The sequence below is a fragment of the Rhinolophus sinicus genome, linkage group LG03, assembly GCF_036562045.2.
Source record: "Rhinolophus sinicus isolate RSC01 linkage group LG03, ASM3656204v1, whole genome shotgun sequence".
NCBI classification, from domain to species: Eukaryota; Metazoa; Chordata; class Mammalia; order Chiroptera; family Rhinolophidae; genus Rhinolophus; species Rhinolophus sinicus.
Window position 1 is genome coordinate 94749459 of NC_133753.1, and position 17198 is coordinate 94766656.

Sequence of the window (17198 nt, forward strand, 5' to 3'; positions counted from 1 at the left end):
ACTAAGGCAGCTCTTCCCCTCCTATCACTTTTGGCTGAAAAACCGGGGGTGACACCTTGTTACATATAAAAGAGAATCCCAACTCATCAGCCTGTTCCACCTCCATGCCCCGCTTCACCCTGTTGCCTGGGCCTGGCAGAGTCTGTTTTCCTTTCACTTAGCAAAATACCGTCGATCTTACAAGTGCTTGCCAGGTCCTCCCTTCCTCTCTGAAACGAGATCCGGCCCTATCAGTAATCTTCCCTTCCTGGGAATTAATGTCACTTAGAATCTGGGACTGTATTTGCAATTCTATATTTGGTATTTTTTTGTCTTGTTTTACTTCTGATAGATCTAGATTCTGCCTCTCTAACTACCCAGGACTCCCTGGGAATAAGAACTGCATACTCTCTTCGTTCCTGACAGCACTTAGACAGTCGTGAACATAATAAATGATACACAAATATTTCCGATTATTGGAGGGATAAGCATACCCTTTTGATAAGATCCAACTCAGCAATTTGTCATTATTAATCGGTAGGCCAACAGTAATATCAAATGAAGACTTAAAAAATAACTTTATCCAAAATAACTCATAACCAGTTCCTACAGAATATGAAAATATTGGCAACAATTTACATTTGATTGTGCTGTGTTTCACTTAGCATGTCCACGCACATCATGCTAGCTCATTCAATTAAAAAAGCAAACAAACAAGGAATCCATTCTTACTATGCTATTTTATGGATGAAGAAGCCGAGCGTTAGAAGGTTCCATGTCCTTGCTTTTAAGCAGCAGGACTTAGAACTGAGCTTCCATGTTTAGCCTGTAAATCCAGGTGCTTTCTTCAATATGTAAAGGAGATCTAGTGGTACCTATATGGATTTATATATCCAGATGTTTTCTTTTAATGTGTAATGATATAAGGTCTAAAACCATAGGAATGACTAGCTTTAGTCATAAAGATAAGAGATTATATATGTAAAAAAACCCGTTAGTTTAGCTGACCAATATTTTAGAGAGTGTGCTGCAGTTAGTTAGAAAGATACCAGATTTGGAGCCAGCCAGTCCCAGGGTTAAACCCAGCTGTCTGACCCTAGGCATCAGGTATTTTTGTCTTTGTTTCCTTAACATGGAATGTTAACTGGGGGGAATAAAAACCTTTTAGGATTGTGATGAAGATAAAATTTAAAGTATGTGAAATGAGTGGTGTAGGGCCTGGCATAGAGTAGGCACCAAATAAATGATACCCTCCCAGCAGTGTCCACAACTTTGAGCAACGATGACTATGCTCTTGGATCTGAACACAGCTACAATCCATCTGACTCCTAAAGGAGTTTGATGAACACGCAGGGACGTGATGGCACCCCGGCATCCCCGCACCCCGCACGCAGCCCGCAGCTCGCAGGCCCACACCCCCACACGCAGCCCGCACCCCACAGCCCCGCACCCCACGACCCGCAGCTCCGCACCCCACCCGCAGCCCGCAACCCGCAGGCCCGGCACTCACAGCCAGCTGGTGCTGCAGGGACCTCACTTGCTGCTGCAGGGTGTCAATCAGCTGGCTCTGTCTCTTGCTGGGACTCCCACTTGTGTAGGTGAGCTGGGAAAGGCCATTGAGCGCCTGTTTCAGTCTCTCTACATCGTTCAGCAGCTCAGTTATCTTATAAAACAAGAAAAAAAGTTACGGGAGGATCACATACGCCCCACTTATTCATTTACAATGAACATCTTTACACAGTATATACAATACATATTAATTTCATGCATCACATTCCTCAGTAAATCCCTTACAGAAGAATTATCGAATTAAGAACGAACATGGTGCATATCCGAACATGTGAGTATGACCCCCATCTTCCTAGTTTTAGGTGAGACGTCAGTACGTATGAGGTTATGCAGACTATCTTCCAGGTAGCGGGGATTCCCTCCAACAAAGTTGGAAAAGTAAAAGAGCATGGCTCATGCACATCCAGAATTAACTTAGGTGCCTGTTCGTTTCAGGAATGTATGATTTTAGACTATTTTGTCTTAAAGAGGGGAAAAAAAAATAGGGAGGCTGCTTAGAGCAGTGGAAAGAGCACAGGCTTTAAACTGTTTTGCTGCAAATTTCGGATATGTTTTCCTGTGGCTTGCACTGTCAACAACAAAGATGCTTTGTTTGCCATATTGTGTAATATTTTATAATAAATTTTTAATGTCCACAATGCCATTAGATTCTAATTCGCTAGACTTAAATCTAATTGATGCCACTTAGTCTGTTTTGAGTATTTTTTGCTACCATTCAATGTAATGGTAAATTTATTCCCATACAACAAAGGTTTCGAATAAAAATGTCATTTATGTGCAATGCAGCTTTTTATTTTTTGTGGATTTGACACATTTTGAAAAAAATCTCGAAATCAATTAATGCAGTGAAAGAGTCAAATAAGACACAGCTGACGTGGAGTAGCTGTATGACCTTGGCGGATTTCTTTTCTTTTTCTAAGTATTAATTTCATTATCAATGAAAGGGAGAACTCTTTCATCGCTGAGGAAATCAAATGCAATCATAAAGATATGCCTGGCAACAAGTACATGCCCAATTAATGGCAATAATTATAAGTAGATATTAATAACTTGTTATTATAATGATCTACTGTTACATTCATAACCACCTTCCGAACAAGCTGAGAGCATGTAAACGCCGGCTCAGCTGAGCAGAGTCAGGTGAGGCCTCGTACCGCCCGCCCACGGAGGGGCTGGGCTGGGCCTGCTTTCCTCCTTGCCGTGTCCTCAGCACTGAGCACAGCACCTGGCACGCAGAGGCATGTCACCGTTACTTGTGGAACTGAGACAACTCCATCTCCCTGACTTCTCATCTTCACTTTACACAACTCCCAGTTCTGAAAATACTGCTGAGCATCTACTCTGTACATTATAAGCGTACAGCGAGAATGAATGACAAGGAGAAAAGATAAGTTATGATTTTTCTCTTAAATCATCTCTTAAATCATGGTTGGGAAGATCATCCACAAAATTCTGGCACTGTAAAGCGTGTCTGTGAGTGTGTGAGTGTGTGTGTGTGAGAGAGAGAGAGAAATGGATGGCAAAGCCAGAAGAAAACATGCATTTTGAGAGAGGAGCAGTTTGCTGTGGACTAGACTGGACAATGAAGGCTCAGGCAGGAGGACACGTGCTAGCGTGGGCATTACAGCACGTGCAGGACTTAACTCAGTGGAAAGGAGGGCAGGACATTCTGGGCGAGGGGACCAGCCTGTAGAAATATATGGGGACACAATGCACAGTGAATGGGAGGGCTCGGTGTGCTGTACGGGTGAGTGCCACGGTCAAGTTTGGGGTGCTCCCTTGCATTCTTGGTTTCTTGCGGCCCAGAAACAGCTTTTTTCCTCCCCTCCCTCACCATTCTTCAGGGACCCTAAAATCCACCGCTCTGGACCATTCACGTATAAGGTAAGTGAACCTTCCATCTCCCCACCTTCCCTCAATTCTAGGCTGTACTAATGGAGGAAACAAAATGCAGAATGCTTTAGATTTTTGTGTGACTATACTTCTTTTTCAATCGCAATTTTTTTTCCTACCCACTACCGGTAGTAGTCAAACGGAAAGGCGGCATTTAAGGGTCACCACATAATGCTTTTGTAAGCCTGCCTGTATGATGCAACTACTGTAAAGAGGGCGGTTCTGCTCGTTTCCCTAAGGCAAAGCCACGCAGACGCCCGGGGCCTACCTTATTATCTTTGGCTTCGATCTGCTTAGCGGAGTCCTGTATTCTTTTCTGCAACTCTGTGATTGTGGATAAGGACTTATCACATCGCTCCTGCTGGTCCTTGATTTCTTGCTCGATGCTGAAATGCAGTAATTCCTTCTCATCTTTTGCAGACAGTTCCTTCTTCTTGGCATGCAAAACCTCCTCACATACTTCTTCATACTTTCTATTCAGATTGGCCAATTTTTCATTTAAGGTGGAAATCTCTGTCTCCAAATCACTCTTTGTGGCTTTGTATTTAGACAAATCAACCACCTCTCTCATCTCTAATTTTTTTAAGGCTTGTTTAGTGCTCTGAACTTCCGACTGGAGTTTGGAGACTTCCTCAGCTTTCTGCTGGCTTTCTTCTTCCTTCGCTCTCAAGCTAGCCTTTATGATTCTGATTTCTTTCTCAAATGCTTCCTTCATCTGCAAATGCTCTGCGAGGAGCACAGACGAGTTCTTCTGGTTCTCCAGCATCTGGTGCAGTTTGGTCACTGCCTGTTGCTCTTTCTGGTAGCGCCTCTGCTGACTGTTCAGCTCTTCCTGCAGGTTCTCAATCGTGCTGTGAAGAGACTGTCTCAGGGCCTCGACCTGGTCTGATGGGACGTACTGCTTTTGCAAGAGTGTTTGAGCTGTAAGGATGTCAGAAGTCTGTTTGGCATTTTCTGCTACTAGCTTCTCCTTCTCGTTCTTTACCTCTGCGTATTTCTGTAACAGGTCTTTTAACTGTCTGTTCAGCTCCTCTGTTTTTCTGCTTAAGGATCTTTCCTTCTCATGAGAATTCTCAATGAGAATGTTCTTATCCTTTAAATCCTTCTGAAGAGTGAAAACCTCCTTCTTCAACCTGTCATTCTCTTGTTTGCACTTTTTGGCCTCTTCTTCCCTGACATTAGACTTTTGTGCCTGCTCTGATAACTGTTCTTTTAGTTCTTTCTCTATTGCTTTGAACTTTTTCTCACACTCTTCGAAGCTGGCAATGGGAGCATATTTCAGTTTAATGCATTCTTGGATTGTGTCGAGTTCCTTTTTCTGGGCTTCAATTTCAGCATGCAGCGTCACAATCTCTTGTTGGCCTTTCTGGTAGTTGGCCAACACCTCAGCACTGCTCTCCTGCACCTTCTGCATGCTCTTCCCAACGGCCCTCATCTTCTCCTCGTGCTCCCGCAGGCTGATGTACTCAGCTTTTATCTGGTTCTGAGTGTTCTCCAGGTTTCTTTTTAATGTGTCATTCTCATCTTTGATTTTTACACATTCTTGATTTACGTCTTCAATTTTTTTCTTCGCATCTAGTAATTCTCTGTTCGTTTTATCTAACGTGCTACTCAGTGCAGCTTTAATCTCTTCATGGGTTTTAACTGGCACATACTGGTGACTCATCGTCTTTTTCAAGTTAGTGTTTTCAGACATCAGTGAGTATATTTTCTCTTGGTCTCCTCCACATTTTTTATTAAGTTCAGACAGCTGTTTTTTAAGTTCAACAATATTGGATTTCAGGGCCATTATCTCTTTTTCATGTTTCTCAGGAGATACGAACACAGTTTCCAGGTGGCTAACATTCTTACTTAAACTATCATTGTCCATCAGCAATTTCTCCGCTTCCAATTTCTTTTCTGTATACTTTTGTGTTACATCTAAAAGCTTTTTATTCAAATCATCAACAATTACGTCATGTGACCTTTTCATTTCTTCACTTGCTTTTAGAGGAACATAATGATTTTTCATTTCAATTGTTAAGTTATGTACTTGCTGGTTGAGGAGTTTATTATCCAGATAAACCTTTTCGATTTCCTTTTGTAACGACTGATTTTGCAATGTTAACTCAGTGATCTTCTTCCCAAGTTCTCCTGATTTTTGCTCTAATCTGCTCTTGAGCTGCTCATGTTCCTCTGGTTTGATATGCTGAGCAAGCTTGGCCTTAAAATTCTCAGCTTCTCTCTTTAACTGTCTAATTTCACTAAGTGATTTTTCATATTCCCTTTCCATCTCAACTAGTCTTTTTGCCTTCTCATTTACTTCATTTGATAACACCATCTTCATGTTTTCAAATTTTTCTGCTGGAATGGAAAGGGCTAACTTTGCTAACAATTCTTTCAGCTGGCCTTCCATCTCTGTGACCTTTCTCCCTTTCTTCTCTCGCTCCATTTCACACATACTGAACTCCTTCTGCAGTCGCTTGTTTTCTTCTATCAGCTTGCCTTCATCGCGCTTACACTCTTCCACTAACATCTCATTTTGTTTCAGCTGGTTTCGTAGCTTTCCCACTTCTGCTGACGCGCCTTCGTATTTCGCTCTCATGTCTTTCAGCTGGTCCTTCAGTTCCTCCGTGAGTCTGTGGCTCCCTGTAGCTGCTTCACTTGTCAGATGCTCTTTGAGGGCAAGAAAATGTGTCTGCATTTGCTTCACTTTGCCTTCCGACTCGTACATTCTCTTCTGCACATCTTTTAGTGCGTCTTCCAACTGCTTTATCTGTTCATCTGAGTCCTCCTTCACCCTCTCACATTCTAGTGCTAAAGCTTTGCACTCGGCCACCTTATGAGCCAGTTCGTTCTGGAGTTTAAGGCGGTCTTGTTTTGCTGACTCGCAGAAAGTTCTCATTGCCTCTAACTCCTTCTTTAAAATTTCGTTTTCAGAATATGAGGTTTGGTTGGGTAAAGATAGCTCCAGTGGCCTTAACATAGATCTGCTTTGCATATGAGCTGGCATACCTGAGGAAGTACACTGAAAAGGAGGGAAAAAAGGTTATCAATCACAAAAGCCTAAAGAAGGTACTTATTTATCAAACTTATAAAATTTCCACATCATCAGTAGTCAGAGGGTTTTCATTCTAGTATTTTGGGAAAATATAGTACTGATTTTTGAGGTAAGGAAAACAGTTCATGGTACAATTTCCTTAATACACCCTTAAGTGGTGACATTTTGAAAATCTGCTCACTTAAATGTATTTCTGGAAGAAAAAAGAAAATAGTTATGGTCTCTGGAGACTACCCTGCTTCCTCGAAAATATGACCTAGCCGGACAATCAGCTCTAATGTGTCTTTTGGAGCAAAAATTAACATAGGTCTTATAATAAGACCAGGTCTTATATTAATTTTTGCTCCAAAAGACGCATTAGAGCTGATTGTCTGGCTAGGTCGTATTTTTGGGGAAACACGGTATTTTCTTTTTCTTTCCCCATTTACAATACCTACCTCACATATGAATATCAACTCAATCAAAACAGATTTACTATTTCTATGTTTTATGGCGCATAATGTGCTTAGAACTTCAAATTCTGAAGAAAGCCATCGGAACCCTTGAAAAAATAGTATTACTGTTTTTAAAACTGCAAATAGTTTCACAGAATGATATATTATTTAATTTCTAATAAAATATATGACTTCTGAGTACCCTCATAGTTAATGCCAATGTAATGTTCTTTAAGTTACAAAAATATTACAAAACAAGGCTAGCTAGGATGAGAATAGTCACGAGAATGATGTTAATCAACTTGCAAAAAAGAATCGTTTTCTTCTCTCAAATAAAAAGATGAATTAGAACTTAACATATAATCTTACTACAAAATTTGATTGACATCTTGTTCTCTCTATCAAGTGCTGACAAAAAAAGGATAATTAAACTTCTCAGTGAAATGGTTCACAAAAATCAGAATGTGTAATCATGAAAGACTAAATTTAACTATTTTTATTTTCCCCCATACAGCCTGTTACAATAAGGGCTCTTCATAAATACTAATTAATTGATAAACGCCCACTACTTTAATGGGCAGGTTTTAGTATTGTTCAGTTAAATCTATACTGTCTTCCATCAAATCAAGAAGAAAATTAACAACATGGAATAATTTTTCAGCCTCAGTCTGTTTCTAATTATCTTTAGACTAACTAAGACTACTATAATTTACCAGCAAATTACTTACACAGCAACACCATTTACATACGTGTTTTATTACGGTCAATCTTTTTAAATATTATTCAGTTGATTGATACCCATTTTCTCAACTTAGAATCTTAGAAGTTTCCAGCTGAAAATGATCTTAGACGTCATGCACACTAATTCACTCTGCCTACAGATGAAGGTATGTAAAAAGGCCTTTACAGCCCAAATATTTATCAGCTCTGCAATCCACAGGAGGTACCAGAAATGTAAACCTTGTTTCTACTGGAAACTAAAAGTGAGGAGCCGATAAACATGTAAGAAAATCAGACCTCTTGGAAGCTTTCTTTATTTTGAGGTGAATTTCTAAAACATAGGATATATGAAAGCAAGGAAAAACATATTTCAAAGATAAAACAAATGGTTTTTTAATTTCTCATACCTATCTTCCCCTTTTTATGGGTCAATATGAAGTGTTGACCGTGTGCTGTAATAGAGGCTTACTAGAAAGACCATGAAATTGTAATTCAAATCTCTTACTTAAGCCACTGTCATCAAAAACACTAAGCAGCACCAGAAACAGCATTATCTGCTTTTATTAACTCAAGGCCAACTTTTCTTTGATAACGAAAACCATATTCAATGTATATTGATAAATATACAATGTTGTTGTTCTTAAAAAGGCACAAATATTTTTTATAAACGTTTTATTAAAAAATATTACCTGTGTGTCTGTCATGTACATTTGACCTTGTTTAAGAAGCATATCTTCTTTTCCTAAGTAAATGCAAATAAATGATGTCAACTTAAAATCCATACCCAAGGAGGCTGAGTGTTAATTTGCTATTATTGTCTCTCCTTTATTATTCACACAAGAGAAGCATGTATTGTAACATAAAATTACCCTTGTTCTAAAATATCCATATTTTCATTGTCGTTTCTTATATATTAGGGAAGTATCTAGATTCTTCTGGGTAAGTGCATTTTTAGAAATATATGAGACTGTTAGACTAAAATAAGCTACATGATTCTAAAATACATATTTTATCATCAGTCAAAATAAAATGGTCTTCTTTGCCATTTACAGGATAAATGTTATTACTGTACTTAGCTAGAGGGCAGTTTAATATTCAGTGGGAAGCAAAAAAATAAATTTCCTAGAGAAACTGTTTAAAAATGAAGACAATAAAAGGGATGATTAATTATGAATAGTCTTAAAATAAGTAATTGCTATGGAACTTCTAATTTTAAAATGCTTACCTGCATTGAGACTATATCCAAAGATTTCTCCAAATCATAAAACTATATTTCTGTGTCTTTCCATAAAAACAAGCCCCAAATATCACAAGATAAATGTCTATTAACCAACAAAGCAAATTTGGTAATTCATACGATATACAATTTAAAAAATAGGTGCTAAGAAAAATCAGAGCCTTGGTGATTACCAGACTTCATGTTAGAGACTCTAGTAGTCACCTTAGCGTCCTCCTAGTTCCACATGCCGAGTTATAACACACAAGTAGTAGGATGAAGTGGCAGGATTATCACATAGACAAAATAAATAGGCACAAACATCCTTCTTTGCTTAAACTGGGTGAACTATAGTGACAATCTGTACTTTATACTTACGGTTACTGAAATGACTTCCTGCTCCTAAATGATCACTCTGAAATCAGAAGTATAAATTAAAACATTTTAGGGGAATACTGCTTCATTTTGTTATGTTTTGCATCTCTTTTAGTTCTAAAGGATTCAGTCATTAAAACCACATTTTCAACATTCCTTATTTCTCCTGAGTGCTAATTATTCTACTGGAACCCACAAAAAGACACAGCACTAGCAGCAATTAGATCACTTGAGAATCAACTATTTTACCAAGCATTTTAATAAAAGCAGCCAAGTGTTTCAAAGAAAAGCTTTATTTTTCAAAAGAAAAAAGAAAAGTGAGCTCCAAATGTTCAATGTATACTCTTTGCTGCTTCTTTGCTTCACAAAGAAGGAAATGCCACATTTGCATTATTTTACTTTACTACTGTTGGGAGCGAGAACCCTACTTCATTGACTATGAAATATTAGTGTAACTTCATTCAAAATTTATAGAATACCCATTATTTTTGAAGGCAAAAGGAGACAGAGATCAGGTAATGAAACTGAGGCAAAGACCTACACTTAGTAATAACCCATCAAGGCATCAGTCAGGAAAAGGAGAATAATAAAGAAACTTTAGATACTCTGAATCAGAATATATCTGGATTGCTCCTTTTTTCAAGTAAGCCAAATACAAAGAATCTAACATAAATTCCAATATTAGACCTTCAAGAGTAAAGGTATACAGATGTTGTTCATGTTTGTATATTTGTGTATATTAGTACTATTAGGTATATGTCAAACTCTGACATGGGTAACCACAAGAAAAACGGTCCATGTATCTGTAACTAAATTAATGCCACGGCCACTAATCCTTACTGCCCCAAAGGTATGGAAAAATGTCTGTAAACTTAGTTAAACTCTTTGTTCTATGTAATATTTCATACCAGAGTTTACAATAGCTACTACATGGACACATATATGGGTGGGGGAGCCCTATGCACATAGGGGTTTCAAAAAACTTAGTTTGGGTTTATTACCTTTCCTTGATTATGCAAATGAAAATAAATGCTTTAGTTATAATAAAATTAGCCTTATCCTAAAATATCCAGTTTCCCATATTTTTTCTATAAATACAAGCAATATGCCTATATATTAAATATTACATGTAACAGCAATTCTGTTGGCAACTTATGCAGTTTTTTTAAGCATGTGAGATGATACAGTAGTGGATATTCAATATTTGCAAATGCCGAATTCTTAGTTTTTAATGGCTGCTCTCATAAATACTGGGCCACCTATAAAGTGGGCCCTGTAATTTTCTTTTAAAGTAAAAATCATTTCTAGTATAAAAGTTCACCATAATGATTATGTACCACCTGGGCAAAATATCCCCATTATATTGAGTGAAAAGTTACAAAATGGGATCTATGATAGTCCCACTTGTTGACTGCGTATATAACACAAGTTATGCACAAAGCAAAGGTCTGAAAGGGTATCAAGCAGGTGCTAAGAGTGCTGGGATTACAGGCATGCTTATTTTCTGCTTTTAGTTTAACTATATTTTCTAATTTTTCTAAAATAAATATGTACTGGTCTTATAAGAAGAAAAAGTTATTTTTCTATAGTTTATTATAACCTCATTGAAAATTACAGACTTGACCTAAGTTTGTTTAAAGCTATAGGAAAACATTTTATTCTTAACACCTGAGTCTACTATTAGAAAAAAAGTAATACATAAATAGTACCCAATTATAAGAGCCAAACTTTGATGATCCTTCAAAGGACCCATATACACAGCTGTGTTTTCTCATTCAAGCTATTCTGAGTGTAAAACTAGTATTGTAGTTAAGAGCACAAAGGAGCCAGACTACCTGGGTTCAAGTTCTAGCTCTGCTGCTTACTATTTGTAACACCCATGGGTAGACCACGATCACTCTGTGCCTCAGTCTCCTCACTTATAAAACAGTATAATAATTAAACCTACCACATAGAATTATGTGTTTATTAAACGCACGAAAAGTGCACAGAGAGGTTTCTGGCACATGGCGGGTACTACAAAAATGTTAGCTATTAGTTCAAATGTGAAAAAACAGAAGCCACCATATTACATCATTCTTTAGCTGTGTTCCTGAATAACCTTCAGAATTCAGTCAGATAAAAATTTTTGTGGTGGTGAACACACAATGATGTATTACAGAACTGTACACTTGAAACTTATGTAACTTTACTAACCATTGTCACCCCAATAAACCTTAATTAAAAAAATTTTTCTTTCATTTGATTTTTTTTACATGCAGCAAAGGCATAACTCACCTGCAATAAAGTACATAAATGTTAAGTGTACAGTGCAATGAATTTTTGCATATGTACACCTATGTAATCACAACCCAGCTCAAAACATACATTTCCAGCACCATCAGAAGCTTCTTCTGCCCCACCCTGGTCAGGAAACTCTCCCTACAGGGTGGGCTCTATTCTGACCTCCATCACCGGGTGTTAGTTTTGTCTGACTCTGAACTTCACAGACATGAATCATGCAGTATATACCATATTCTTTGTGTCTGGTTTCTTTCATGCAACATTCTGTCTGAAATTCATCCACGTCTTTACATTCTTTTTCATAGCTACCTACATAATTTTTATTTACAAAGAAAAATACTTTTGTAATGTACTTTGGAGTTATACTCCCCAGTAAAAAGACTCCTGTGGAATAAGCCACCATCTTCTGTGATGCCCAGTGATGAACAACATTTATAAAACACATACTATGGCCCTGCAAACTGAATCCACGCAGTTAAAAGTCAGGCGAGCTGTCACCGTTGGTGCACAGAGCGTGGGTAGTGACAGGAAGCAAGTGTGAGGAGGCTTCTGGGCACTGATAATGTTGCTTGATCTGGGTATGTCCAATTTGTGAATATTCTTTAATTCACACACTTCAGCATGTATACTTTTTAATGTACACTGTATATCAAAAGCATGGCCTTGGAAAAACTAAAAGCTAATTGATCCAACCAAAGGTGAGTATATGACCTGAGCCTTATTAACACACAACTCTTCACCAATGTGTACTACTTAATACACATACGCACAAAATCCTTTCTGAGACCATCCTGGAAATGCCACAACTCATTGATATGATGTGTTGGCATTACTGCCATCACCATCACTGCAAATTTACGAGTAAAAATATAAAGTTTTTAAAAGGTAAGGATGAACAAAGAGGAAAATTGAGGAGAAGACATTAAAATGTCAGTTACATGCTAGTCAATTTCAATGATCTCATTTAACCTTTCTAACAACTCTGTAGAAAAAGGGACAATCACTCCAGTTTTGCCAAAAAAGGCAACAAGCATAGAAATTCTGAATAAACTGTCCAGCGTCAATTTATTTAAACTATAAAGAAAAGAGTGATAACACAAATTCAAGTCTGACTCCAAGCCCTTGAACACTACCCATTATCAGTTATATGAAATAATTTATTTAAGCTTTCTATACCTCAAAATATTTATATCTATTTTTCAGAGCCTCAATAGTTCTTAAGCTTTCTTCATATTGCTTGTCTTTAGCCGCCAAAAGTGATTTCAGCTTTTCCTTCTGAAATGGAAGGGAATAAATGCAGAACAAAATCATGCTGTGCTTGAAATTGGGTTAAAATATTTTAGAAAATATGAATTACAATTATTTTGAGGACTGCAGTTAATGAATTCTCCAGCGTGGTGGATTTTTAACTATTAGTAGAGTTGAAAATTTATACAAATACACTAATAAAATATGTAATATATACAACTAATATTACAAAAAATTCAAATTTCTGTTTGTTTTAAATCTTATTATTTTCATTTTTTAAATGTTTAGAATTTCACATCTTTTCATGAAAAGCTTCACAGAAAACATTCAGACACAATAACAACAAAATGCCTACGATAACCCGTACCACTATACTCAAAACATCCTTTTCCAGTCACATGTAGGTTTTGTTTTTCCCTTTGAGCGATGAACAGAAACAGAATCCTGGTCTCCATCTTGACTCAGGCCTTAAACCTCTACTGCAGTACCATATTCCATCTACATAATACTTCACAGCTTTAAAGTAAAATGTATCATCCTACCTCACTTTCCAGATCATCAGCAACCATTACTTCCTAAATTTAAAAGAAAAAGAAATGGATTTTCATTCTTGAAAGTTTATTTTAAAAGACTTGAGCTGGGAAAATATCTTTTAGAAAGACTGGCACGTGTCTTTAACATTGGGGACGAGGGTATAAGAAAATGTTTATGTCTACTAGCGATTCTGTTTCTGAGTTGTCATTTATTCTTCTCACGAGGTTCAGAAGCACTTTTAATTCTTCTGAAAACCCATCCACGATCAACTACTAGCTCTTCTTCCTCCTCACGTCTTTCGTCCACTCCTTCCTCTCCAATCCCATAGCCCCAACTAGTTCAGTCCTTTGGTATCACCTCATACCAACAGTATTCTCTGTTCTCATAGAGAACATTAAAGTTTCGTGTTGGGGCCGGCCCGGTGGCTCAGGCGGTTAGAGCTCCATGCTCCTAACTCCGAAGGCTGCCGGTTCGATTCCCACATGGGCCAGTGGGCTCTCAACCACAAGGTTGCCAGTTCAATTCCTTGAGTCCCGCAAGGGATGGTGGGCTCTGCCCCCTGCAACTAAAATTGAGCACAGCACCTTGAGCTGAGCTGCCGCTGAGCTCCCAGATGGCTCAGTTGGTTGGAGCGCATCCTGTCAACCACAAGGTTGCCGGTTCGACTCCCGCAAGGGATGGTGGGCTGTGCCCCCTGCAACTAGCAACGGCAACTGGACCTGGAGCTGAGCTGTGCCCTCTACAACTAAGACTGAAAGAACAACAACTTGAAGCTGAACAGCACCCTCCACAACTAAGATTGAAAGGACAATAACTTGACTTGGAAAAGAGTCCTGGAAGTACACACTGTTCCCCAATAAAGTCCTGTTCCCCTTCCCCAATTAAAAAAAAAAAGAAATGACTTGTTTAAAAAAAAAAAAAAAAAGTTTCGTGTTAAGGTCCGAGTAAGGTAACTTTCCTCAAGGGCAATGACCCAATTTTACCTCCTTTAGCAACATGAACTGACATGACAGGTGACTGTTAACAGTTTGCTACCAATGGTGATTACTGGTGGTACAATAGTTGTGGATTTTTTTTTTATTATGAAGATGATTTACCTCATTCAGCTGTAGTTGTAAACCATTGACTTTATCCAATAATATTCTCTGTTCTTGCTGAGTTTTTCTCAACCGCTCTTTCAATTCTTCATTTTCAATCTCTAGATCCTTAAATAGTAAAGATAACAGGGGCTAGACCAAACTTAAAAGAGCAATTCTTATGGAAGAAAATTTAAAAGGCAGTTTGTTATCACATACAGATAAGTACATACATAAAAAAGCTTTAAATACAAAGATACAATAATTTCAATGACATAAAAGTGATTTAAATCCATACATGAGAAATAATATTGAAAATTACAGTATTATGATATCTAATGAATACATGTATATACAAGACAGCAAACCATCGTGATTCTAATCGAAAGTAAAAAGTCATCTGGACATAGAAACTAGCAGAAGAAAATGCCATGTTAAATGTTGCTTAACACTTCTCAAGTTGATGAGACTGTTCTAATGCTTTGATTAAACTAATCATCATTTCAATGCTCTGAAAAAAACATTTAATGATCCAATTTAAGGCTACATAGTTCACTTTCTTATCACTACATAGTAAACTATGAAAACCCAAATAAAATACTTCTGTTTTAGCATATGGAAAACAGCTATTCAATTTATACTTTAAGGGTATTTCAGTCATAAAATAAACCATTTAATTATGAGCTCTTTCTCTGACATAATCCACATAATAATTATTTTTTGAACACTTTGATAAACATAAAAGATAAAAAGTGCTAAGTGGTTAACAACACTATTTTTTTTAATCAAAATAAAAAGTACTTAGAAGTTCATATTGTATTTTATTTACATTAATAACCACCATTTTATCCCTATAATTATCTAAAATGAACAGAAATTTATGACTTACAGCCCAAAAAGGATATCTTTAAGTCAACAAAAAGTTACATAAAGTTGTTAAATTATTTGCTTCCTAATATATATTAAAACAATACTTTCTGGAAGATAATACTGACCTAAACATTCATATCAAAAGTCAATTCTTTTAGAATGGGTTGGACAAGGAAATAGAATCACAAAACATAACAAGCCAGCCTTCCTTCCCCCGCTCACTTCCCCCACATTTTGATTCCCTTTCTTTTCCCCCAACCCCACTACAAACAACACTGGAATTCTTCGCAAAGGAAGATACCATTTTTTTTTTGTCTTTTTACCTGAAAGTTTTGATGCTCCCTCTGATTTGACTTCATATTTACTTCATCTAACATGTGCGTCAAATTTCGCTTTAGTAAAACAAAAGAGAACAGAAGTTAGCCAGTATGAGAACACAGAAACATACATTTTCCTCAATAGGCAGTAAGTCCCACTAGTGACTTTCAGCTTATCCAACATCAAATTTTGCTGTACACACCACAAGGTGGCAGTGTTTCCACTCAAAACTCCAAATTGAAAGCATCTTTAAGGATACAGGTTTTAAATAAATCAAGTATACTAATTTATTTTGAAATACTAAAAAATAACACAATTTAAAATCCTTATTGTTAAGGATCTATTTTAACCAAAGTCACCAAATTTTGAAAAAGAGGATTGGCACTAGACACAAAACTAAAGCTGCGCTATAAAGCATCATCAACCATTCCCAAGGGAAGAATTTAAAAAAAGGAGAGGGAATTACATTCATGTTGAAAGAAAATATGGAAATTATTTCTTTCTTTTAGCACAGATGAAATAAAACATCAAAGGGTGTGGTAAGAAAGAGACAGATAATCCTCTGACCAGAGCTGTATAAAAAATCCCTAAATGACTTGGTTGGATCCATGTCCTGTTTTTGTACACTTCCTGCTTTGAAACGTTATTCCATCTTAGTGACTTGCTTTAACAAAAACACAATTATTAAACAAGAGAGCAAATAACCTTTTTTAATGCAAATTGACCTTCAAAGCTACACAATAATTTAGAAAGTTATTTCTTCCTTTCTGAGAGCTAAAAAAAGCTAATGCTTTAATTCTTCAAAATAATACTTTTCATGTTTTGTCTTATTTGTTGAATTTTGTTTAAACTATGAGGTTTAGAATTAATTAGATGTTCGGATTTAGAATTAGAGGGACAAGTTCGCATTAAGAAGACACTCATTCTGTATCTACCCTTTGGCCCACAGTACATTTTTCGCCACATTCCTTCCACCAAAGGACTGCTCCTCACGTGGAACCCGCCCAGTCTCATCGTGCCACGCTCAGCCCCACCCACCCACCCCAGGCCTTCCCTTAGAGGGCCCTGTATACCCTAGCCCCTGGCTCCCTGCTCGTGGCTTCTCCCGCTCCATCACCTGCACACCACTCCTGTCAGTCTGGCCTACCGCCCTGGACATGTCAGACAGGCTCTCTCCTCAGGGGCTTGTCCCTCCCTCCGGGAGGCATCTCCCACAGAGCTGCCTAGCTCCCTTGTTTCCCTCAGACCTCTGCTCCAATGTCACTTCCTGGGAGAGGCCTCTGCTGACCGCACAGCCTAAAACAACTTTCCGCCCTCTCCCTCTTTGTCTCCTCATCCTGTTCTGCTGTTCCCCAAAGCATCTGCTATGATACTGCTCACCTGCCTGTTGGTCCTCGCTCTCACTAGGCTGGGAGTTAGAAACTGAACGGTAACTGGCATATAGTAGGTACTCTGCAGATATCTGTTAAGCTAATTGAGTAAGTCTTATTTTTTAAACTATGTTGTAGTCTTCTTGAAAAAAGGGGTTATATGTCCTTTGGTACTGGAAAAAATCCTCTTTACAGAATATATTTTTAATGTATTCAATAAATAATAAAAAACAAATGAGTTTTATTGTTCCTAGCAGAATTGTAACTCCATGT

The 17198-nt window shown here is 37.6% G+C and overlaps 1 protein-coding gene across 4 annotated transcripts in view; it reads right to left on the bottom strand.

Moving 5' to 3' along the window:
* Window positions 1–17198, bottom strand: part of UACA (uveal autoantigen with coiled-coil domains and ankyrin repeats) — an 84071-nt gene that overhangs the window by 3053 nt on the left and 63820 nt on the right. For 2 of the 4 annotated variants that reach the window (XM_019736005.2, XM_019736004.2), the window contains exons 10-17: window positions 15561–15629; window positions 14389–14496; window positions 13300–13332; window positions 12686–12784; window positions 9230–9266; window positions 8325–8377; window positions 3710–6448; window positions 1490–1642 (exon numbers count right to left, since the gene is read on the bottom strand). In XM_019736005.2, the coding sequence (XP_019591564.2) occupies window positions 1490–1642; window positions 3710–6448; window positions 8325–8377; window positions 9230–9266; window positions 12686–12784; window positions 13300–13332; window positions 14389–14496; window positions 15561–15629 (3291 nt within the window). The remainder of the gene's footprint in view (window positions 1–1489; window positions 1643–3709; window positions 6449–8324; window positions 8378–9229; window positions 9267–12685; window positions 12785–13299; window positions 13333–14388; window positions 14497–15560; window positions 15630–17198) is intronic. The other 2 variants (XM_074328204.1, XM_019736006.2) reach the window with 1 other exon arrangement.